General features: G+C 35.7%; 1 protein-coding gene across 1 annotated transcript in view; it reads right to left on the minus strand.

Moving 5' to 3' along the window:
- The window catches only part of LOC107721540 (netrin receptor UNC5D-like), an 81,211-nt gene that overhangs the window by 50,321 nt on the left and 5,576 nt on the right, over positions 1-25,314 (minus strand). The window contains exon 2 of the mRNA XM_016529611.1: positions 12,848-13,063. Coding sequence (XP_016385097.1) covers positions 12,848-13,063 — 216 coding nt within the window. The remainder of the gene's footprint in view (positions 1-12,847; positions 13,064-25,314) is intronic.

Genomic DNA, 25,314 nt, shown 5'->3' on the forward strand with positions numbered 1-25,314 from the left:
TATATATGTGTGTGTGTGTGTGTGTTCCATGGAAAAAAAAGTATTGCTCAGAAGAAAGCAGGAAATCTAATAAATCTCTTTAAAAGCAACTAGTCAAATATTCATTCAGATAACCCACAGTCTAATCAATTTCAAAATTATGTAGTTTAGTGCATTCCTCATTACTCGGTAGGTTTTCTGAAATTCACCTTCTGTCATTATGTGGTTAACAAAATAAAGTTTTGTTAATGATCACAAATCTTTAAAGACAGACCCTGCTGAGAAGATGATACAAAATGAATGTTGTTTGCACCACATACGGCACTTATGTCTGCTTTACCAGAATTTGATGTGATTCTTCCCTTAATAAATGAGCAGCTCTCAACCACTGCGGAAAGGAGTCATGGGAGAGCGGGAGGCGAAACACTAACATCTCATTTAATCAAGTGCCTTCTTGAATTGGTTTTCTCCCAAAAATGAATGACACCGCAGAGAAAAAAGCAGACAAGAGCAGCGTGGTGTATCCTGCTTGTCCCACAGGTTTATTGATCATGAAAGCAGATTGCCTTCACTTCTGAGCTGACTCTACATGGTCCTGTTAGTCAAGGGTAAATAAAGCAAGACAGACGCCTGTGTTTCACGGACACTGAGAGACACAGACATTATTCATCATTCCCTAGCTGAGATGTTCCATCGACAGCATAGTGTGGGGGATAAAATTCAGCAGCAGGCAAGAAAATCATGAATAATGATGGTGCATAATCCAGCCTAATAGATGAAAATATGAGTAATGTGTTAATAGGAGGTGGTCTTTCTCTCTGTTAGAAAGTCAAATTTCGAGCAGGAATATTGACAGGTGAGGTGGACAGGAGATATTCCAGAGAGACACGGCTGACATGCTTTCATCTGTCAGCATAATTGTTTACAAAGAAAATGCTGTTGACAGCAGAGATGGGAAAGGGGTCGTCACTTAAATGCATGCATCCTTGCTTAAATTTTCATGTGTGGGCCTCTCATCACAGAGCTCTATTGGGGAATCAGCAGGGACCTGGAAATACAATGTTACATTGGAAATACACTGGCTCATAATACAATTATATTGAGATTGTTTCATTAGTGTATAGATATTCAAAATGAATATATACTGCAATCCATTACTCCAAGTTTCTATTTCATCTGCAATTGACTGATTTCCTCAACCTACACTAATGTGGGATTTTGTTGTTCTTGAAGGAAGATTCCTATTTTCAGATTTTTCAGAAATCATTCTAATATGTTAATTTGGTGCTGAAGAAACAATTCTTATCATTATCAATGTTCAAAACAGTTGTGCTGTTTAATTTTTTTGTTGAAACGGTAATATTTTTTTTCGTGATTCTTTTGATGAATCAAAATTAATGTTTATTTGAAATCATAATCTTTTAAAATGTAAAACATTATAAATGTCTTATCTGTCACCTTTGATCTATCCTTACTGATCTTTTAATCAGTCCATGTGTTCCCTGGAAATCAAACCCATGACTTTGACTGTTGTTAACACCATGCTCCAAGACAGTGGTTCCAAATCCTGGTCCTAGAGAACCCCCAACACTGCACGCTTTTGATGACTCTTATCTGACACACACATTTGACGCCTTGGAGTCTTCACTAATGAGCTCACGAGTTAAATCCATTGTGTTTGATTAGGGAGACATCTAAAATGTGCAGTGCTGGGGGTTCTCCAGGACCACTGCTCTAAGAGTTGAACTACAGGAATTGCAGTCACCCCTAGTGGAAGAGTGTGATTTCTACACTTCAGAATCTCATTTGCCTTTTGGAAATGACCAAGATGTCAGGAGGAGGCTTAACTATGTCAGTAATGCAAAAAACATGCAGCAGATTTTGGGTCTCCTCAAAGCTTTATTTAATCCTTTATTTAGTTAATCCTGTCTGCCTCAGCTGCAACATGTGGCACTACCATGACACAATTTAAGGGACAGAAGCTGACAGGACGCAGCAATCATTTGAAGCTTTGGCTCAAGCAGTATTGGATCTACTAAGCAGATGCCTCTGGTGCTCTGTGTGCAACGGACTGTTAGAGGAAAGTCTTATAAGATCTGTGTAAGCCTGTATGAGTGACGGCAAGACAATAGGTGTGCTACATCAATAAGACCTTAAGCATGTGATGCTAAAATAAATGCATCTGAGATCCTAATAAGCAAGACAGCATAGAATATGAAAAGAAGCACTCAAGAAGAATCACACTTTTAAGATCACAATGGAGTCACATCAATCAACAACATTTGCAAGTCACTTTTAATACACTTTACACCGGTTCCTTTCATAATACTTCACTAGCTAGACTCAAAGAAAGCTGCTTGCATTACATGACAGCCACGGGGAATGACTTTAGTAGTATTTTAGTGGTTGAACAGACTTAGAACAGAACATGGCACAGCGAGAATGGTGTAATGTTTCATTCCATGTGATTCTTGCAAAGGCTTCCAGCAATTGATTTGTAGCTTTTGTCTCCCCTGCTGTAGCAGGGAGAGATTATTTCAGCACCATGGAGAGTGACAACCAGTTGAAAACCAGCAAGTGGAGCTGCTGCAGTTATACAGTATTTATTGTATTCCAAGTCAGATTTTTTCAGTTTTCACTTTGGTGAGAATTTGGACAGGACAGTAAATTAAATTAAAGTACTTAAAATAATGGCATCTTAGCACCTTAACAATCAGCAGGACTGAAAGTAAACAAGATTTTTACCTCATTATCCTTTTCCTGAATGACTGAATCTCAAAACAATTTCAATTGTGTCATCAGTGTGGCATGCTATACTTCAAATTAAGCATGAGCTTAAACTTGAACTCATATGAATTAACAGACCTAAAGGAAAAATTGTACTTTTAGAAAATTATTTGTCATATACAGAAGTACAATGCCGATTCAAACTAAAGAAAACCTTCGATTTTTGAGCCAGACAGATTTTAAATGCAAGTCCTGTAAAGAAAATATCTGAACAACTTAGGAAATTAAGTTGCACAATTACTGTTTAAAAAAAAAGGGTTTGTCTAAAACTGCCACTGGTAACTCCATCTGAAATAAATGAATTGAAATATAAATAAAAATATAAACAAATTGATATATAAATTAATTAAAATGCACATATAAATTAATTGAAATGACAAAATACAAATAAATTAAATGAAATCAATAGAAACAAACAACAAACAAATAAATGTGTGTATTTATTTTTATACACACTTTCATTTAACCAATTTTCTCACTATCAGCAGATATTCAAACAAGGAGCTACAACCCCTTGTGCCCTTGAACAGAGTATTTAACCCTAGCTTGCTTCAGGGGGATTGTCCATGTAATAAGAGTTGCTTTGAACAAAAGCATCTGTTAAATGACTACTTGCATTACTAATGTGGACCTTTACTGGATGGGATTCCAAAGGCTGCGTTCTTCCTCGGTGGGTAACAGGTCATTTCTCAACTAACTTACATAACATTGGTGTGACCTCCTCCGAATGACTCATCTCACTGTGTGCATGTGTGTGTTCTTGAGCTCACAGTGGCAAATGTGACACTTTGCTCAAGGGGTAGAAGCTTAATAGCACATTAATGTCATCCTCCATCACACTCCCCACCCGCTCTGCAATGTCTGCGTGGCAGCTCCCTCCAGCGTAACTCCAAATAAATAATTATCATAACAGCCACGGCACAAAGTGCTATTAGAGCGATGAAGAGAAGACTTCAAGAACTAAAAAATAAAAAATGAACTGAAAGACATAAATATGCACAACATATTCAAGGCAGTTTCTAAAATAGCACTATTGCATTCAAGGTTTGAACTCATTTACGGGCTACTCTTTCCTGATGAACAATTACAGATCTTTGAACTGTGTTATACCAATTTTTTGGGGCCAACATTTTTTGTTTAATTCTCTCTTTTATTATGTATACTGCACTCTGTAAGGCAGTTGTACCTAAAGAAGTCACCTTTAAAAACCTTTTCATCTGGCAACAAATACAGCCATAATACAGTTTCAAATGACCATTTTGCATCCTGTTTTTCCACTCTTAGAATTAAATAGGCTGTTTTTGTTATTGTACCGATGAAGCGAAAGTACTGTCAGATCTTTCTTCTGTATTTTAAAATCTAAGTGAAACTTACTGTTAAAAGAAAAAAACTTTAGGGCAGGATCTTGGATCTATTAATCTTGTTAATTGGATGGAGGCAGATCTGAATGCAAGCTTGTGGTTGATTGTAAGAAATGGCAAGGTTTAAACGAATTAAATGTAACTTCACATAAGTCTGTCATTTCACATAAAGATCGAGTTATGATATCTTGATAAGAGCTCAAAAAAATAGTTAAATTACCAATTTATGCTGAATTTAATCATTTCTTTTTGTAAATAACCTCATATTAACCAATGCTATTGGTTGAAGTATTAGTTGTTTCTTGTAAAACAACCATATATAGCAAATTACATATGTACTGTATACATCAAGACAATATAATACAGCACGTAAATAACATCTCAGTTTTTTAAGAGAGATCAGAAACTATAAAACATACAGCTAGAAAGAGCATTGTGTAACCAAAAAAAAAAAGCTGGTAGATAGGATTACCCCTTAACATTTGCCCATTTGCTCAGTCAACTGCCTCCTCTACTGGTTGCCCGAGTCTTTTACTTGGTCTTAAAGTTGTCTTTGCCAAAAACAAAACTCTTAAAACACAATGATTACCTTATAAAAAGGGAGCACTAAATTAAAACAATAAATAGCAAAAAAACTATAAATTCCCTCCAGTTACATGGTTACTTTGTCCATGCTATTAAAAACACCAACAGTCTGAAACTTGAAAGGCAAAGGTTTAGAAAATCTAATTTAAACTTGTAATTTCGCATAATATCCTTTTTCCAAAAAAAACAACAAAAAAACTGCCCCCTGTTGTGCTCCAGACATGTATGTTGCAGTGCAGGTGTTGAGTGTGCAATTGTCTGTGATAATGCCATTACAGGCCCAGAGAAGATAAACATCAACACTAAAATGCATCTGCGTTAAGCGAAATGAAGGGTGATGCCTTGTACTTGTTCTCTTTTACTGCCCTTGCTTTACAGTCAGCTTCCATTTGTTGTACTGCAAAAGTCCTCTCTCTCTATCTCTGTCCTTCATTTGCAGTCAGCTTCCATCTATTGCAGCGTAAAGGCACTTTCTCAGAAAGCAGCTTTTTTTTTGGAGAAGCTGTCGCTAACAGATGTCAACACCATATCACATGTCAGCTCTGACACGTCATAACACTCGCAGTGGTCAGCTGGCTCCTCTTCCATGACAGAAAGCTGGACTGAGCCACATGAGCTACAACTGCCCTGAAGCTTTGCTGTGCAGTCACTGGAAAGTGATTTCATCAGTCTGAGACAGAGGAGAGAATAAATGAATATAAATAACAGAAGCGACAGAGTAACAGGACTTTACTCTAAGATTGGTGTTTAAGAGCACTTGTAGCACTAAATTAAAATATTTATGGGTACAATCAAACTTTTTACAATCAAACGATTTTTTAAAATACGTAAATGCCTCAATACAACATCTGAACAAGTGTTGTGAACAAGTTCAATTTGAACACTTGTCAATTTGAACAAGTCAAAAAGAGAACAATATAACAAGCAAATGGAGTGAAAGAAACAAAACAAACGCACTTAAACTTAATTCAAATTCAATATATTATGTACAAGCAGGCATTGAAAACTATATAGAATAATTATATAAAATATGTGATTTGACATGATAAAGGATACGAGATATCTTCGTAAATTACATCCAATAAAAAAAGTTTATTAATTTACATGCACTAAGGTGAAGAATTTGCTTATTAATAATTAATTTTGATATATGATGTTTGCCTAGTAGGCCTAACTAACAAAAATAAAGAACTAATAATGGCTAAAAGGCAAAAGATAAGTGTGCGCTAATAAACTGGCAAATTAACATCTGCATGGTGAATCCTACTAAGGTTAAGCCACTTTATATTTTAGTAATATTCATGCTAAATATAAAGTCAATATGAACACACTGATATAAATACTAATATTTAGTATATAAGTGTGTACAATTCTAGACACTTAAATTTATGTGTCTTAATTTGACAACTTTTGCAGGCTTTCTCTGTTGACTTGAAAAGGGCCAAAACATCAGCCAATCGCAGTGTGAAGCTTCATGCTAAATATAAAGTCAATATGAACACACTGATATAAATACTAATATTTAGTATATAAGTGTGTACAATTCTAGACACTTAAATTTATGTCTTAATTTGACAACTTTTGCAGGCTTTCTCTGTTGACTTGAAAAGGGCCAAAACATCAGCCAATCGCAGTGTGAAGCAGTGCAGCCAATCTACAGTGAAAGTGAACAGCATGGCACAACTACATCACTCTCATTATAATCAATTAGGCCGCACACTGCAAGAGTGACAAGACATAGAAAAGTTTTTAATCTGTGTTATATTATATTCAAGTTCACATGTTTTGACTAGGTGATAGCTGCAATGAGTGCCCACATAATTTTACTGTGCACGCACAGTAATTTTCTCTTAAATGCGACAGAAATGCTACAGTTTAGAGCAGGTAACAACTTTTTCTGTTTGAGCTGCATGATGATATTCATATGGTGCTGAAAACAACGAATAAAGTAAAAAATAACGACTACAAAAAACCCAAAAATGAAAATTTGCTGAAAATGTACTCACCCTCATTCCATCCAAGATGTAGATGAGGTTGTTTCTTCATTGTAACAGATTTGGATGTGACAAGACAATTTGGATTTGAAGTAAGAAGACAACAGGGGATGAACTTTATTATGATGGCATTATTATTATACTGGCATTATTATGGATTATGGACTCTTATTTTGGCCAGAAGTATGTTTAAAGTTAAAAAATGCCTTGATGTTTTCATCAGCTGTTTGAACTTTCATTCTGACGGCACCCATTCACTGCAGAGGATCCATTGGTGAGAAAGTCATGTAATCCTACACTTCTCCGAATTTGTTTTTATGAAGAAACAAACTCATCTACATCTTGGATGGCCTGAGGGTGAGTACGTTTTTAGCTAATTTTCATTTTTGGAAGAACCATTTAAAACTGAAATTAAATTTCTTTCTTTTAAATCATAAACACCACAAAGCGTATTCCAGTTCCTAGTTAACTCTCACTCATTCAAACTAGAGGTCGACCGATTGATTGGCCGGCCGATTAATCGGCCGATTTTTGGCATTTTTTAATTAATCGGCTTCGGCCGATTGTGCTGCAAATTAGGCATCTGCGGGCAGCTAAGCGTTGTTGCGGAACGCCGGAGAATCTGGCTGCGTGAGAGACGGAGCAACTCACACTCTGCAGCCACTTCTTGTTCACACACAGCTTAAGCTAATGTTGGCAGGGCAAAACAGACCGTTTCGAAAGCGTAATTAATTACGTTTTACCCTACTAGAATTGATGCCGGAAAGTTATCATATTCATAAGTGCAACAAATAATTTGCATGTGAAAGTAGAAACGCATGCAATTCAGACTAAACTTCTGGGCTGATTATAACGGGCACGATAACTTTCCTCATGAAATGTGTGTGTAGGTCCGACAATAGCATCCACGATGTCATTGCTTGTGGCCAGTGCACTCTTAAGCAGTTATGAGCAGCAGGCTGTGTAATATGTGTGAACTCTTTTATTTTTGTTATCATTTGGCCATTTGACTTATAGCAGTGTCCAGTGTTTCCCATACATTGAGTATAAATAAAATCGGCCCAAAAAATCGGCATCATATATCGACCATCGGCTGCCCTGATTTCTAAATATCGGCATCGGCCAGTGAAAAACCCATATCGGTCGACCTCTAATTCAAACCATAATACTCCAGGAACATACTGACTTAATTTCTGATGATAGCAGCCATTAGAATGTGACTCTCTATGGCAGAGAAGAAAAGCATGCAGCACAGTGCCGGAGGAAAGATCTTGCCATTGTTAGTTTGTCACTGCTGCCTGGTCGCCAGGACTCAAGGCCTTCACTTCAGGTATGATGGGCACACAAAGAGCTCATTATCGGGTCTAGGCAACATCTGCACCCCCTATAATGTTTGGAACTAGTCTGGATCAATATGATTCTTTCTCCACCGACAACTACACTTATCAACAGAGACTCATTTTTTAACCACAATCCACAGGTTATAATCCTAAATGGAGTAGTCAGTGCTGCTGCATAGAAGTTTCAGCTTGTCATTTATCAGTAAAAGACAATAATAGAGGTACAGCAAGCAGCGCAGCAGTCATTTCTTCCTCCTTTGGCAAAGCTGTGATAAATGACTTGGCGGAGGATGATTTTTCATATGATGGTTATGCTCTATAACTGTCCTCATGGGTTGATATTGCAGAGCTCGGAACAAATAAAACCTGAGGTAGTGCTCCAGAATGGGGTTCGTCAAACACCTTTGAAAATTTCAGATCTCTTCCCCAGTCAACACTGAAGAATAAAAGGAAAAGTATTACAAGTATTTATATATTGTTTCCCAAAGCAGTATTAATGCTCATGTCGGAAGGAAAGCATGCATCTTGCCGTTTTACCAGTCACTGCAAGACCAGCATAAGCTTGGTTTTTCAACTCCTGCTGAGCTATAATTCAACCGAGCAAATTATTGAAGCACCAGGGATGCTCAGTAACAAGCATCATAAACCACATTCATCACCTTAAGGGCTGGATTATTAAGGCATTCAGTACATCAGCAACTGATTTGCTGAGGCAAAAACCGTAAGAGAGCAATAATTAGCTGATGTATTAAACATGTTTCTGTCACTGATTATGGCACTAATGTGCAAAAATATTACATTGCATAGATAAATCCATCCATCCATTCATGGAATTTCGGCAATCATGGAATTCACAGCAAATTCTCAAGCACCCTCAATGACATTGTGTTTGCCCACAAGCAGAAATAAATGAAGGCATAATCACTTGGCTTCACATTATTATTTTCAACAATAATATACAAATTGGCTAATAAAAATGTCCATTTTGTGCACCAAAAAAAAAAAAAAAAAAGACATTTTGGGGTAGGGCTTTTTTTTTAATGTTTTTCATGTTCATGAATTCAATTAGAATCAAGTATTTAATAAAGCCATGAAATAATGATTATTATAGTAAGATGGATGGGCCTAAATGCTTACATGTGCTGTATAAAACTGACAATAATGGAGAACAGTTTTCAGGATAGTTCTCATTAAATTGTCAATTTTTTGAGAGTGGCTCAATATAAAGGCTACTGTGGGCACATTAACTGAAATGTAAAACAGACTCTGGAAACTGTTTGACAGCAGAAGCGTTTGCACTTACGGAATGAAAGCAACAGTATAATTGTGTTGTAATAGGAACTTTATCTGCAATAAAACAGTGACATTTATGACATGAGTAAATTAATAACAAAATAACCGTTCTGACATTACAAACATTTTGTGTCACATCCCTATTGGTGCCTCGACCAATTTGAGAACATTTTTAGAGAAATATCAGTTGATGCACCATGGGAAAACTTTAAATGAATTAGATAAAGATACAAATTTGAGTTGATCAACAGTATTGTCAACCATTTGTTTATTTATGAAGGAGAAATCAGCTATATTTATCAGCTATAAACGTGACAGCCCCTTCTGCTGCCCTTCTGTTGACTATTTTCTGTTCCCAATACAAGCCAGAATGAAAAACAAAACTGACTACATGATCTTAATTTGCAAATTTGTTTGCAATAGCAAACAAAATCCAAAAAATAAAAATAAAGGAAGGAAGAAATGACATCAAATGGCTTCTGTCCAACAGGTTTGGACTGGTACGTCTCGTTTTTCACCGGGTCTAAACTCAAGGGCAATGTGTTGCTGCTTATATATGCCTGGTAAATAAGAGATCTTATCTTCCGCTTGCGATGACATTGAAGACCCATGCTCTAATCAATAAAATCCAATTCTTTGGAGATCTGTGGCTCTGATTAGCGTCCCTCTAATCCAATCCTTGTTTTTGTCATCCATTATGGTGGCATGGTGGGTGCTATAAAGGATGTCGTTATCACTGGTTATGAGTTCAGCACTGATGTAAAGCTAGCAATGTGATTGGCCGAAAGGAGACTTCCTCTGGCTCTTCTAATTGCAAATCCACTTGGGCCCACACTGATACATTTCATCGCCTTGGCAACACTGAAGGCAGTGAACCTGGTAATAGGGGAAGTATATTCTCAGGGGAGGAAATTACTGCTTTCCATATTGTAGCTGGACAGAGCAAAAGGGAAGCAGAGAACGGTGAGCAACCTGCCCTAAAAATCTGCTGTAAATCTATTGTACAACAGATCGCAAGCTAGATAAAGAAACAAAACATTCAGTGGAATGAGCATGTGACATCCAGAACCTATTGGATGCTATTTCACATATAAAATTCAACGGTTGAGGTTCTTCATTTAGGACCACTGAACCTGACTTATATTTGTAATGATGACATGTCCTTTGAGGGCAATAGTATGATGAATCTGTGTGCAAGATACGTGAAATGCAAATGCTCAAGGCAACCCTCTACATTGCGAGTAAATCACTCGCATATGCGACTAAATCTTCACTCTGGCGACTGTATATATGTGTATGTGTGTGTGTGTGTATATGAGTGTATGTATATGTGTATATGTGTGTGTGTGTATATATGTGTGTGTATGTATGTGTGTGTATATATGTATATGTGTATGTATATATTTATCAGTCTGGCGAGTAAACAAAAAAATTTACTAGCCAATGGCGATTCAATTGCCAAGGTGTTCGTAGAGGGCTGCAAGGGTACAGAAATAGGGGCAAGAAAACATGTTGCAAAGTCTTGAGCATGTATGTACAGTATCGAGATGAAACTGAGATCAGCAAGCAGAAAATCTGTGATAAATCGGCCGGGCAGATCACCAGATGAAATCACCACCGAAACAACAAGTCACCTCATTCTTTACTGTAGACAAAAAAAAACACAGGAAAGCTGCATGGTGCAGCTTGCCAGACCAATTTCTGAGCATATTATCAATATAAAAGCAGAAATTGAGACATCTTGAGATGTTCGTTTCAGTGATTACATGCTCACTGTAGTGTCCTCTTCCTGTTTTTAGCTACAACAATCCAGCACTGACTGAATACATCCATATCAGAATATGTATTTAAATAAATCCGCTGTTAAAGGGGTCATATGATGTTGCTAAAAAGAACATTATTTTGTGTATTTGGTGTAATGAAATGCGTTTATGCGGTTTAAGGTTCAAAAAACACATTATTTTCCACATACTGTACATTATTGTTTCTCCTCTATGCCCCGCCTTTCTGAAACGCGTCGATTTTTACAAAGCTCATCGGTCTGAAAAGCAAGGTTTTAATCACATCATATGACCCCTTTAAAGTAATTTTTGTGACATAGCAAATCACATTGTTTGGCAATGCATCTACAGAATGTGACATAGTGACAAGCAAGTTTGCCTAAACTTCTCTGACTGGTACAGTCTTTAACTGATTTTAAATCATCTCTTAAAACATATTTCTTCTCTTTGGCTTTCGATTCATTGTGAGTTTATGGTATGAATCTGTGGGTTGCCCTGTGTTCTATGTCTTTGTTTGTTCAGCACTTTGGTCAGGTGTGTTTGCTGTTTTTAAATGTGCTATATAAATAAAACAAACTTGAAACTTTTCCCATATGTAGACGGGAAAATAATTTGTTGTGATTTTTCATTTTCCCATTATCAAGCCCTCAATAATTTCACAGCACAGCAATCACACAATAATGAACTTCCAGAAGCAATTAAGAGACTATTCCTGGCACGTAGCCTTCATGCGAGGCAAATGCCTATGTGGACTAATCATGGTGTGCTTCAGAGAAGCTGGTGGATTAGGTTTTTATTTTTTGTTAATACAGAAGTTGAAATCCTCTAATCAATGCACTGTCGAGTGTACCTCTTACAGTTCCTGTAATTCAGCCTAAATTGTGCTGGACATCATTGCAGCTGGCAAGCTGCCAAGGAAACATGAAATGAATGTGACAGAACTTAAAACAATACAACATCTGACTTAACAAGTAGAGGTGGGGAACAAAAAAAATCGATATGAGATATTTTTAGTTATATTTTTATTCATTTTGTTAATATTTTTAGAAAAAGAAGATTTTGGGCATTTTTTAGCATTGGTCAGTGCACACTCAATTATTTATATTCCACCAAAATCCAGACTCTGAATAAGCTAATAATACAACTGTGCAAAGCACTGAAACCCAGTGACGCCGAATAAGAAACAAGTGTGTAAAAAGAATGCAACATATCACAGTTCTGAAACACAACAGCCATAGTAACCATAAAGAATCTCAATGTTACTGTATCATGACAGATGTCAAATCAACCCAACCATGATCTTTATTTATTCATGAGAATATCACAATGAGCATCTAAATCTCTCCTGTGATGCAGACTAACTGGGAAATAACCAGCTGTAGTGTGAAGATAAATTCTGAAGCAATTTATGGAATAAAATTCTCAGACTACATAACAGTGAATACAGTTGACAAAACTTACCAACTGACCAATTAAATGTCCTTTTATCATATATATTCCTGGCTTTTTTAGATAGTGTTTTCATCATAAGATATAAAAAGCAAAATACAGAACAAAAAATTTAGAGGAGACAAAGAGGAAAAAGATCCATTAAGGATCTAACAGATAAAAGATTTAAGTGAATTTGAACTACAGATGAACCAACAGGCTTATATTGACATACATAAAATATTTCTTTAAAATAAATGATTAGGTGGACAGCAGCAGCCAGATCATATGTGTCTTACCAGTGTTATGGTCCATGTACTCTTGTGAGGTATGTTGGTTCTGATGGACCCATTCCCCATTACATTTGAAGAAGATCTGCAGGGCAGGGGTCGCACGGCAGCGCAGCTTGATAGGGTTGTTTTTGATTATGTAAGCATCCTCAGGCTCTTGCAGGAAGTGAGGTAATGTCCCACCAACTGATGACAGAGAATCAGCAAGGGCATCACTGACGGCTCCTGTGAAATCAATTAACATGTAAGAAATGAGCACACTTCTCTAGCACATTTATTCAGATTTTAATCTTAATTTTATGCCCATTTTTGGATCCTTGAACATCCCAGGAACATCATTTGCATGTGTGCCTTTGTACTTAAATTTTTTTTATGAAAAATAATGCAAACTTATCTAAACGTGGTCTGCATTTAATACAGCTTCAGGTTTGTAAATATGCTGCTTTTCCTCTGGGAATGTTCTGAGCTTCCTATTGATTTTAAACTGTGTGCCAAAGAGACAATTCCACTAAAACAATTCAAACCACCTACTTTAAAAACGCATTAGCTTTCCCTGAGTGCGTTTGTGATGAAAATAATAAAAGAATTAGCAATGGAAGAGAGTGCGATTGATTGCTTTGTGTTTGACTGATGAGCTAAAATGCATCTCAGTGCAGAAGAAAGTGAGAATGCTCTTCCTTGGGCCGAGTGTTTGTTTTATTTTTCTTTCTGCTATCATTCTTTTTAAAGAATAAAATAGCACACATACCAATAGAGATGGAGAAGAGAAATAAGACAGGGGTGTTAAGGATGGAGGGAAATTAGAAAGATTTTATTTGGAGATAATTACATGAAAGCCATTTTAATAATTGTAATTGCCTACACCATTTCTGACACTCTGGAATAAAACTCTCCACCCATGAGAGACCAGACATATATAGTGTTGAATACTAGACAGTATACATCGACCAATAATCGGTTTTACCAATATTTTCCCCAATATTTAAGCATTTTTCTATTATCCGATATAGGTTTTGTAATATCAGATTCACCGATATATGGCGCTTTGAGAATTGTGTGCAAGACCTCCATTATGGCACTGCATCTTGAAGAGAGATGAGTCAACAACAGCGTTTACAGGTAAAGTAATTTGATTTGCTTTAATTGATATGCTTTATTTAACATATCAGCCAATAATGCACAAATAAGATGTGTTACATGAATGATATGTAGTTTAAGCTTGGCATTGAGAAATAGAGACAAACTCAACTAGAGTCATGCAATCCATAAAGTTATGCACCAAAGGCCTAACTTTACATGAGTTAAATAAGACAGACTTAAACAAGTGCATGTTGGAAACAAACCAGCCTAATTTAACTCTCTCTATTGTTTATGAAATGTAATTATACTCTTGTAAAGCTGCCATTCATGAGTCCCATTCACACATGATTGACGCTCAGGCATGCTCCAGTATGGCCGCCGTTTGTAGCTTTTAACAAGATCCACTCACTCAAGACTGCCTAAATTACATTAACATTTTCTATATAACTTTTATTTCGTTAATAAGCATCCAAGTAATTACAGTTCTGTGGAAATTATCTCCACGAAAGTTCACAATTTGAATATACGTTTTGTGTAAACGCACAAATAAAACCAGTGCTCTGTCAGCAGGCATTTCATTTCATAATCAGGACAGACGAAAATACTATTAATAACCCTGATAACATGCCAGTTGAGATTGAATAAATGCACTTTATTTATTTATTATTTGTTTATTTATTTACTTGTTTATTTATCTGTTTTTCTTTCTTTCTTTCAGTTTTAGACCCCTCTATTTACTGATGTAGAAATAATGTTGTTTAGTTTGGTTTGCAAGGAGGGAGTGAAATTACAGTACTGAAAGTGTTGCAAATAAAAATGCTTGTTCAGTTCAGTACTGTTGTTAACATTGTGTCAAAATCAGAAGTAAAACAATAAATAAATATCGGTTCTGCATATCAGTTATCGACCACATAAACATGCATATAATCGGTATCGATTCTAAAAAATGTATATTCATCGATCTCATTTGAACATTGCAAAATCTGTCAGATGTGCAAAATCCCATGAAAGCCATTAAACTAGCAGCTAATTCAGCTCTGCCCACTGAAATTTAATAGACTTTTATTTATTTTTTTACCACCTCCCACATTTGCTGTCATGTGAAATGGATAAAGAATATATGCACACACACACACACACACACACACACACACACACCCAAAGCAGTACACTGCTTTTTTTGTGAAAAGCAGTTCAAACACACTCACTTCATATTCTCTTTTAATACTGTAGATACCGCAAGAGAATGTGACAGTAAAGAAGACAAAACTTTCTATTCATCAAAGATGTTTCCACCAAAATATTAAGCAGCACAATGATTTTCCACATTGATGTTAATAATAATAAGAAATGTTTCTTAAGCACCAAATCAGGATCATGTGACACTGAGGACTGGAGTAATGGCTTCTGAAAATTCAGCTTTGCCATCAAAAGAATAATTCACTAAAAAAAAAAAATAATAATAATAATAATAATAATATATAATATATTTGTAAACTCTTTTGCTTTAGACCATCTACAAATGTTGAATATTCAAATAAAATGTTAAGGATTGCTTTATAGTTTCTTTATAGTTATTTTCAAAGCTTTCAATGTACTCTCATTATAAAAGAACTTCACTGCTTATTTAATTATCAAAAGTATTTTTTGTTAAAAAACTAACCAAAATGAAAAATAATTTGCTTATAATCTCTGTACAGGAAAGGTGTTGTTTCCAAGCAAAAGGAAATATATCGGTATCAGCAACGGCTAAAGAAAACACAATATAACTTCTTACTGTATTTTGGTCAAATAAAGTCAGCATTGATGGATGCATAAAGGACTTTTTATAAACATTAAAGAATACCCCAAACTGAATCCAAAATTATTTATAACATGAAACAGTACATTTGAAAAAATCTCTAATATCAATCAATAATGCGTTCCTAGTGCAAAAAACTTTATGGAAATGAGCATCAACACAATGTGTAGACTAGTGAAGGAAGTGCAGACAGTAAAGCGCTACTTCATACAGCTGGATACTACCACATAGTCAGCTGCTATAAACCAACAGCAGATTGGCCTGGTGACCTCCAGCAATTTAACTGCCATCACTGTGCACAGCTACACTCAAGTATCATCTGTCTAGCTTGTTTGTGAAGAAATTTAGTGTTACAATTGCCCCTGGTCTCCACTACTCAACTACAATCTTTAGACAAATGCACTGTGATTAAGAGAAAAACAGAGAGCACCATACCATTTCTAGACAAGCTTTTAAGAGGGGCAAAAACTGCTGAAGAGTGGACATGTTAATGATGTATAAAACAAAACATGCCAACAGCACTTTAACCTCTAATTAAAAACCATTCATTGTTGAATGCTCTATTTCGGAGTATAGAAAAACAGCTTTGAAGAAGCATCAAAGAAAAAAATTGCATTATTCAGAGATATATTGTGTGATACCTAGTTCACGGTGAAGTGCATTATATTTCATGATATAGTTATTAATATATGTAGTTATTCTGAAAGTCGACAAAAGGGCTTTATATAATAAATAAACTCAAATACTTCAGAAATGAAAAGTAGTTACTTCACCTTGTTTGATTTTCTTTTCCTTTTATTTGGTAAATTATTTATTTGGTAAAAACACACTCAACTTTTAGATTAACTGCCCCAACTAGGGATGCACCGAATGTTCGGCAACCGAAATTATTCGCCCGAAAATGGCAAAAAAAGCTCTTTCGGTGTTCGGCCGAATAAGCGAAAAGACAGAATAAATTGTACCGAACAATGATATGACGCGATCAAATAGCAACCAGCGAAGAGTGAGAGGCGCGCACTCTTTAATGCAGCAAACATGTCAGCAGTGTGGAAGCATTTAAAACCGTCCGAGAAAGATGCAAAAATCATTACAAGCACCGACAGCGAGAGACTGTTTCCTACTGCAGAGCATGTCTTCGATGAGAAGAGGAAGGGGTGATTGTTGCTGGTTTACTGCATGATGATTGAAATCGTGAAATGGCTTTAATCAATTAGTAAATAAACTGCAGAACGTTATGTTTTCTAATATACGCACGCATTGCATGTATTCTGACAGCGCTGCACGAACTCGCCGCGCTATCTGCTTGTTAACCAGGGTTCAAAGTCCAAAGTGCGAGGAAAATCTGCGCTCATTCATTGCTCAGTCACATTTTTATTAATTTTTACAAGGCATGTGACAATGCGATACGTACGACATATTTGTAATGGGAAAAAAAAATATAATTTTACGAACTTATTCATTTTCAGCTAAATTGTGCTTTGTTGGTAATAGTGTCTGCTAGAATGTTAAAAATGTTCAGTGTTAAATATTTGTAAATTGTTATTTTGTAACTGATTTTTTTCTTTGAAAAGCAAGATAAAACAGTAAAAAGCACATTTTGGCTATTTAATTTATGCAATGGTGAAAAAAAATTTGGCTAAATACATGGGGGAAAAAACTCGAAAAACTGTATTCGGCCCAGTGTTTCATTTTGTTCGGCTTCGGCCAAGAATTTTCATTTCGGTGCATCCCTAGCCCCAACTGACTGATATTAAACTTGATTATTAAACTTTAAATAAGGTGTTTCTGAATTATTTTTAAATCCCATGTTATTGTTTTACTTCAATCAGTTTGTAACATCTAAATATGTTATATTGAAATATTCTATTCATAATAAATTTAACATTTACTTCCTTTTCATTTTGTAGGACATTATTAATACTTTATATTGTTTACATTTGTGCCCAGGTACAGTTTTGCCATGTCTGCTTATTATACTATGTTTTTAAGGGGCTTGTTTTGCTCTTTTTGTGATAACTGGCAACCCTTCACCTAGAGCTTTAATCAAGAGAGGGAAGAGCTCAGTAGTGACTAGAAGGAGAGTAGCAGTATGCAAACTGAACAGCAGCTACTGTTAGTGCTGACTAAGTAGTTTAAATTATACACACCCTATAACTGTGTCATTATTTGACTCCAGCCCAGTGAAGACTAGGGCTGTCAAAAAAAATTTTGAATTTCGAATAATCGTCGAATTTAAAATAAAAATCCAAATTCAAATGCAAAAATGTTGCATTCGAATTTTAGGTGTGCGTTAAGGAGGCAGCCTTATCAGTGGCGCACGAGACGCGAAGACGATGTAAGTGTCGTTGCATTATAATGTTTTTGTTAGCCTATCCAGTTGAAGCCACTAGATGCGGCGCTGCTGGGTTGTTCATTAAAAATATTGCGGAAAAAGAGAACATCAATGCGGAGAACCCATCCCACTGCATCTCATGTTTTTAAATGAAAAATGTACTCTGTGATTGGCTTTCCGCCCTTTGTATTAAACTATGCATACATACATGATGCCGTTTTGTTTATAGTTGTTTAAGCAACTTAATTAATTAAAATAGGTTTATAAACATTATTTTAAACATTATGCACTTTTTTTCAGTCGTTATCTTATGCTTTGAATAAACGTGCATTAGTAATATTTTGCAGCTCTTTGTATTAAACTATGCATACATACATGATGCTGTTTTGTTTATAGTTGTTTAAGTAACTTAATTAATTAAAATAGGTTTATAAACATTATTTTAAACATTATGCACTTTTTTTCACAGTCGTTATCTTATGCTTTGAATAAACGTGCATTAGTAATATTTTGCTTGATGCACCCTCTTGTGGCCTCAGAAGAGAAGCCAAAAGCTATTCTTCACCATAACTGAAATTATGCATTTTAAATGCGAATATAATTCAAATTTTGATATTTAAGTACAAATTTCGAATTTAGTTTTTCAGCCATTTTGACAGCACTAGTAAAGACTGACACATGCTCAGCCTATCATATTCGTCTCTCATTGCATGTGCACGCTCGTCTTCTGCATCATTAAAATGTTATTGGTTAATTTGAGCATCAAGTTGAGAGACACATTGAATCACAGGAGGTTATTATCAACTGGTTCCAATAAGTGTCAGATCGGCTGGAGTTAGAAAAATATAATACGTGCATGTTGCATTCTCAATATTTAGTAATTTTGCCTTTATACAGGATTATGTAATCCGCTTTAACAGGCAGGTTGTTAATTACCACGGCAACCGCTTGCGCGTCCATGTTAAATGCGATTCTCGTGTGTAAAAATTAACTGTACACACAAGAGGCAGAAAGATGCTGATAACTACACATTATTTAAGGCTATTTCTATTCATTACGACATTGATATATGAATTGTTGTAGTCAAGTAAACTTAATTAATTATGCTTCCACCGTTGTGAGCCTGTGCGCTCCTCTAAACTGTCCAGGTGCTGCAATGCTCTTGTGGTTGACTGCTGCACCTTTGTTCCAACAAGTTCACATTTTTAACAACCCTTTTGAAAATGGAATCCTTTGTGGATCCTCCTGATATGTTCGTTTATCTTTCTCCTTGTTTCTTTTCTCAGTCTCATGCACGCTGCACATGAGTTAACCATGCCAACTTATTTACATGTCGCGGTATACACAATTAAAAAAAAAAAATCTATTAAGGTTATATACCGTCATACCGCCCAGCCCTAGTTCATTTTATGCATATGCACTTCTAAAAGCTTTGTTGGGAAAACAAATGATTTTAACAAAACAGGCCTGTAGCTTCAATCACATCATTTCACTTCCATGGTGTAAAACCATGAATATCTACTTTATTCTACTCCCAAGAGAAAGGGAGAAATAAGGACACAAATCCTGCTGTGCAGTGTTGCAGAGATCGGTGACAAGATGAAAATTGTATCATGAGCTGAATACGACAACATCATTTCCCTCCATTACAGAGGGTCAATGGTAGAAAAGGCAGCCGCCACCTTTGGATAGAATTCATTATTCTGTCTTGTAGATCTGCAAGTCTTTAAAACCAATGTTTAATACATGCATTGGCCCGCTGTATTTGCTTGTATCCATTCATGCAAATATCTGCCCTCAACATCACATGGTATTTATGACCCTGGACCACAAAACCAGTCTTAAGTCGCTGGGGTATATTTGTAGCAATAGCCAAAAATATATTGTATGGGTCAAAATTAATCGCCTTTAAAATCGCCAACTTTAAAGGCGATTTTCTCAATATTTTGATTTTTTTGCACCCTCAGATTCCAGATTTTCAAATAAAATTTGTATCTCAGCCAAATATTGTCCTATCCTAACAAACCATACATCAACAGAAAGCTTATTTATTCAGCTTTCATATGATGTATAAATCTCAATTTCGAAAAAGTGACCCTTATGACTGGTTTTGTGGTCCAGGGTCACATTTCTCTAATTAAATTGTAGTATTGGAAGTACAGTTCCCTATGAGTAGTCTGGTCCTTCCTTTACCAGCAAAAACCCCCACATCCGTTGCACAAATTTCAGTGATGAATAGAAGGAATAACCTGAAACGACTCCAGATCCATCTGCCATCTGTTGCTCTGAAGAGAGCCTAAACTTTATTTCAACCAAACTGCCTTGCAATGAATTAAACATGAATCAGACACAGCATCATACTAAACTTCAGCAAAAAAATATGATGAAATAATAAAATCTAGAAAACATTTTGAAAAAATAAAAAAATAAAAAGTATTTTTAAAAAGCCATTAGCAGCAACTATGCGAGAAAGAGTAGATAGATACATATAGGAAATATTATAAGAAAGTAAATGGAACACAAGGTGAAGGTTAAAGCCAATTCTTATCAGTATGGTTATGTGCTCTGTCATCTAAATGCAAACCTGTATTGATCTGTACAAAACTGATACCATCAATTTATTAGTACAGCAGAATGGCTTACAAATGCCCTTTTACATTATGGGCCAATAGGTGAATATGCAAGATAACTTTGACCTTTGACTTTGTCAGCGTATATTTAAGTAATTACATGACTAGTGACTACTGCTGGTTCAACAATGGAGGGAAAGGCATTTTAAAGGGATAGTTCACCCATAAATGAAAATTGTCATTATCTACATTCCCTCAATGTTGTTACTGTCTGCTTTTATTTTTTCAATGAAAAACAAAACAAAATAAGATTTTTGCATACAGCTTCATAAGACAGCCTTCATACAGCTCTTTTCCAATGTGTTAGTCTTGTCTGTTCATAGACCTTGTCTGTTTGAATCATAAAAGTATATCCATTTCAGTTGTGCAATATATTGAAAGACTTCCTAAAATTCAAAAAGACCAATATTTAAATCAAACTGTTTTCACTTGGTTGATCTAGTTCAAAAACCCGACTCAATGATTCATTTAAGACATTGAGTTCAACTCACTGAAACAATGATCCAGTCACAGAAGTTCTACATTTAACATCTCACTAAGATAAGCAAAAAAATTAACCAAAACTTCAGCGCATTTCTCACACAAAACTTTTTCCATGGACTTTTCCATACATTTTTGTAATTTGTATGGGAAAACGACATGAGGATGGATAAATAATGTGTAACTATCCCTACAGTTAATCTTCCAGGATTTAATCCACACCAAGATCAGCAGCAAGACAACAATACAGTTGACCATCATAAAACACAACTCAATTATAAACACCTTTCCATGTGGAAATTTAATGAGGTACAGTAATGAAGTATAAAAGAATGAGAGGGTGTAGAGGTTAATAGGCCCATCTATGCACATCTCTAACTGGGTTTGAGTTCACACTGATTCCCATAGAGTGCTAATTGTTGGCCTTATTCTTTTAGCAGTGCCTGCACACTTACTGCAATAAAAGTTAATGGATAATTTGAACAATCCATGCTCTATAAAAACAACAGAGCCAATTCTGGCTGCTCCTCCTATGATAGATGAGCATAAACACAAGTCCTAATGACTCTAACAAGCAAGCCACCAATAAGTCATTAATTATCTCATTATGCTAGTTAATTTTAATACAGCCTCTGCAATGAAGGTCCACAGCTTGTCCAATAGTTAGCAGACAGTGAAGAGGTAAAGAGAGTTATATAATATTCTAATTTAGGTGATTCATATAATGATGTACATTTCAGTAAAGACTGTGAAAATGATATAATGATGTGTGTTTATCACATTCTTACAAAAACTGCAAACCATGAGGTGAGGCGGCATCGTGCCAGCTCCCTAGTGCAGTAAGTGTTGTTTCTTTAGTGATGTTTATTTTGTGAATTTTTCACTTTCAACTCATCTCTCACTTCATTACATATAGTATGATATCCTTTATTATGATTGTTAATTTGCAGCCTTGCCTGTACCTAGTGAGTTTTAGCATTTAAGAAAGAGATGACTTAATTATTCTTTCCGTTTTAACTCTTTCCTATCCTCCACGACACAATTAAGGTTGGGCTATTCTGCATATCTAGTTTTAGGCTGATTAATAAAATAAAGCTTACTCATAATATTTTCCTGCTAATTTCTTTATCTTAATTCATTTAATCTAGTTAAAACAGGCTAATTATCATAGTTAAAATGATGTGAAATACCATTTTTCCCCTTCAAGTGCTTTATTTTTTTATTGGGCATGTTTTATATTATATGTATGTATGTATGTATGTATGTATGTATGTATGTATATATATATATATATATAGTGAGAGAGAGAGGTTTTGGATTATCATCTCTATCGCTCATATGATGTTTCCGTGAATGCATTTGAAAATAAGTGATTTAAAACCATTAAGCAACCATTAAGCGCAATAAGCAATCATTTTCAGAATCAGAATCAGAATCAGAATTAGCTTTATTCGCCAGGTGTGCGCAAACACACAAGGAATTTGGTGTTTTTTTTTTTAAGGTGCTCCTGGTACATACACACATGCATACATACAGTATCTCACAGAAGTGAGTACACCCCTCACATTTTTGTAAATATTTTATTATATCTTTTCATGTGACAACACTGAAGAAATTACACTTTGCTACAATGTAAAGTAGTGAGTGTACAGCTTGTATAACAGTGTAAATTTGCTGTCCCCTCAAAATAACTCAAGGCAAAAACTTTTTCACACCACTGTATGTATGTATGTATGTATGTTTCGGTATATATGCACACTGTCTGAGAGTTGTTTGAATGCATAACCTAAAAAGTGCACAAAAAGAAATTATATTTCTCATATTAGTATGATTTCTGAAGGATCATGTGACACTGAAGACTAAGTAACGGCTGTTTTGACAAAAATAAATAAATAAAAGAAATGCAGCCTTGGTAAGCATAAGAGACATAAAAAAAAATATTGACTAAAACTTTTTGAATGGAATATAGGCTACAGGCACATTAAAATAAAGTAAATGGATCTTTTGAAGAAAATATAAAAACACTTTTATCCGCCTATATAATCACCAAAATGTTCACAGTGTTTCTTCTGTACAAACAAACTCAACACGTTGATCATGCTTGAATTCAGTCATTATGAGTCAGTGCAACACTAAACCTCTAGTTCTAATAATCTCATAAAGCACATTTCCAAATAGCTCATAATGTGTCAGCAATTCCCATGCCAGCTATTTTGGGCTCTCTGGCTTCCTGTTGTGAAAGTGCATGGAAAGCAGCTTGGCTGGTGAAAGTGGGTTACATGAAAATGCATTTGAATCATCAGTCCTCATCACCAAGTAGCCACTTGATGTAGTTACACATCACCGTTTCAGCACACGCACCAAAAGCCCCTGCCCTTTAAAACCATGCACTTTGCTTTCACACCAAAGCCTCTCGTGGATTACTGAAGAGGGTTTGACATGAGAGGAGGAAAGTGTGTACAAGTGAGCATGTGGGGGTTACATGGTGAGCACTGTTGGATTTCAGCAAACTGAGAATTTTAAGGCAGAAGTATCAGAAAATGTCAAAATAATCCCAGCTAAGGTGAAAGGATGAGAGTGAGAGAAAGGGAAAGGAAGTGTGAGAGAGAGGAAGTGAGAAAGAGTTGGGTTATAATTGATGTCTCAAATATCTCTTATTCTGTTCACTCAATCACGTATGCGTGCACTCTCTCTCTCTCTCGCTCTCTGATAGAGCAGTGATGTAAATTAAATGCAGGCATAAAGTGAAAAAGGTAGTTATAAACAATTATGATTATGAGTGAACTATTCCTTTAAAAATGTAAGCATACATTTAATTTCAGACAGGGTTTTTTTGTTTGTTTTTTACCAGTAGGTGGCCCAAACTTGCTCAGGTACCCTGCAGGTCTGGATAAAAATGACAATTCCCAAGCTTCATTTCAATTCACCAAAACAATGCCAAGATTCCATCTCATTCCCAGTTGGTGCCTTGACTTTCAAATTCGTTGATGCTCTACACATGAAGGGTTTGGTAAAACAAAAATCTTAACTGACAAGATCAGCTGAATGCTGTAGGGCATGTCAAAAGGTATATGTTTTGATTTCAAAACTGTGAAAAAAACTAGCTGGGCAGATATTGACCATATCTAGTTGGGTGAAAATCCCACCAGAATAAATGAACGCAGCATGAACCAAGGAATCAGGGAAAAGTTATCTTTTTTACTTTGTTATTTGCTACATAATTAAAGTGACCACGTCAGGAGATGAAGATCAGGGTTGGGAAATACTTACAGAAGAAAAAGAGTACGGAATCGTCTTGCTTTGAAAACCGATCCTGTTAATATGAATGAACTGAGGTATCCAGTGGATTATTTGATGAAGATCTTTAGAGCACATTTCACATTACTCAATGCATCCAAGCTCGACAAACTTTAAAGAAATATGCTTTCATGGCAATTAACATTACACTCATGCTGAGATGGTGATCCTCTTATGCTTAGATGAGAGACACTCCATTTCCATTTTGAAAAGTATCAACATTTTCAGCTGGTTTCTGGCCAGACCATGACAAGCCGTATAATTTCAACATCTTAAGAAACAGAACTGCAATTATCTAAAGCACTGCAGCCAAATCATACAGTACAAATCGGGTTTAAATTGAGCAGAAGATGGAGTGGAAGACTAATGTTCACCAAAAATAATTTATCAGCCCAGACAAGGACTTCAGAAAAGGGCAGCCTAACTTCTGAAGCAATTTCATCTGTGAGTTGGATAAGATAAGTGAGTGCAACAATTCTGTCAACCATCTACTGTCCTGCATCCTTCACTAATGTGACAAGGAACAAAAAAGTTGCAATAAGATGACTGCGATGATCATATGGACCTTGTGGATGAAGCTGACATGCTGTCTCTGAAAGTTACTGACAGTAAAAGCAGAAAGTTGTGGAATGCTATTTGGATGTCATTGTTGTCAGTACACTGTAAAATCCAATAGTTTACCTTACTTATATTTAATTAGTTATCTTTACTTAGTTGTTATACTTACCCTTTCGATACTACACTCGTATTGCGTCTTGCTAGACGCATATGGGAAAATAGCCTTTTTTCTCCTGAACTGAAGCCTTTTCATTCACGCAGTGAAACTGCATGGCCATTGGTTCGTGCAGGGTATTAA

The sequence above is a fragment of the Sinocyclocheilus rhinocerous genome, unplaced genomic scaffold (genome assembly GCF_001515625.1).
Source record: "Sinocyclocheilus rhinocerous isolate Xijiao unplaced genomic scaffold, SAMN03320098_v1.1 scaffold1626, whole genome shotgun sequence".
Taxonomy (NCBI): Eukaryota; Metazoa; Chordata; class Actinopteri; order Cypriniformes; family Cyprinidae; genus Sinocyclocheilus; species Sinocyclocheilus rhinocerous.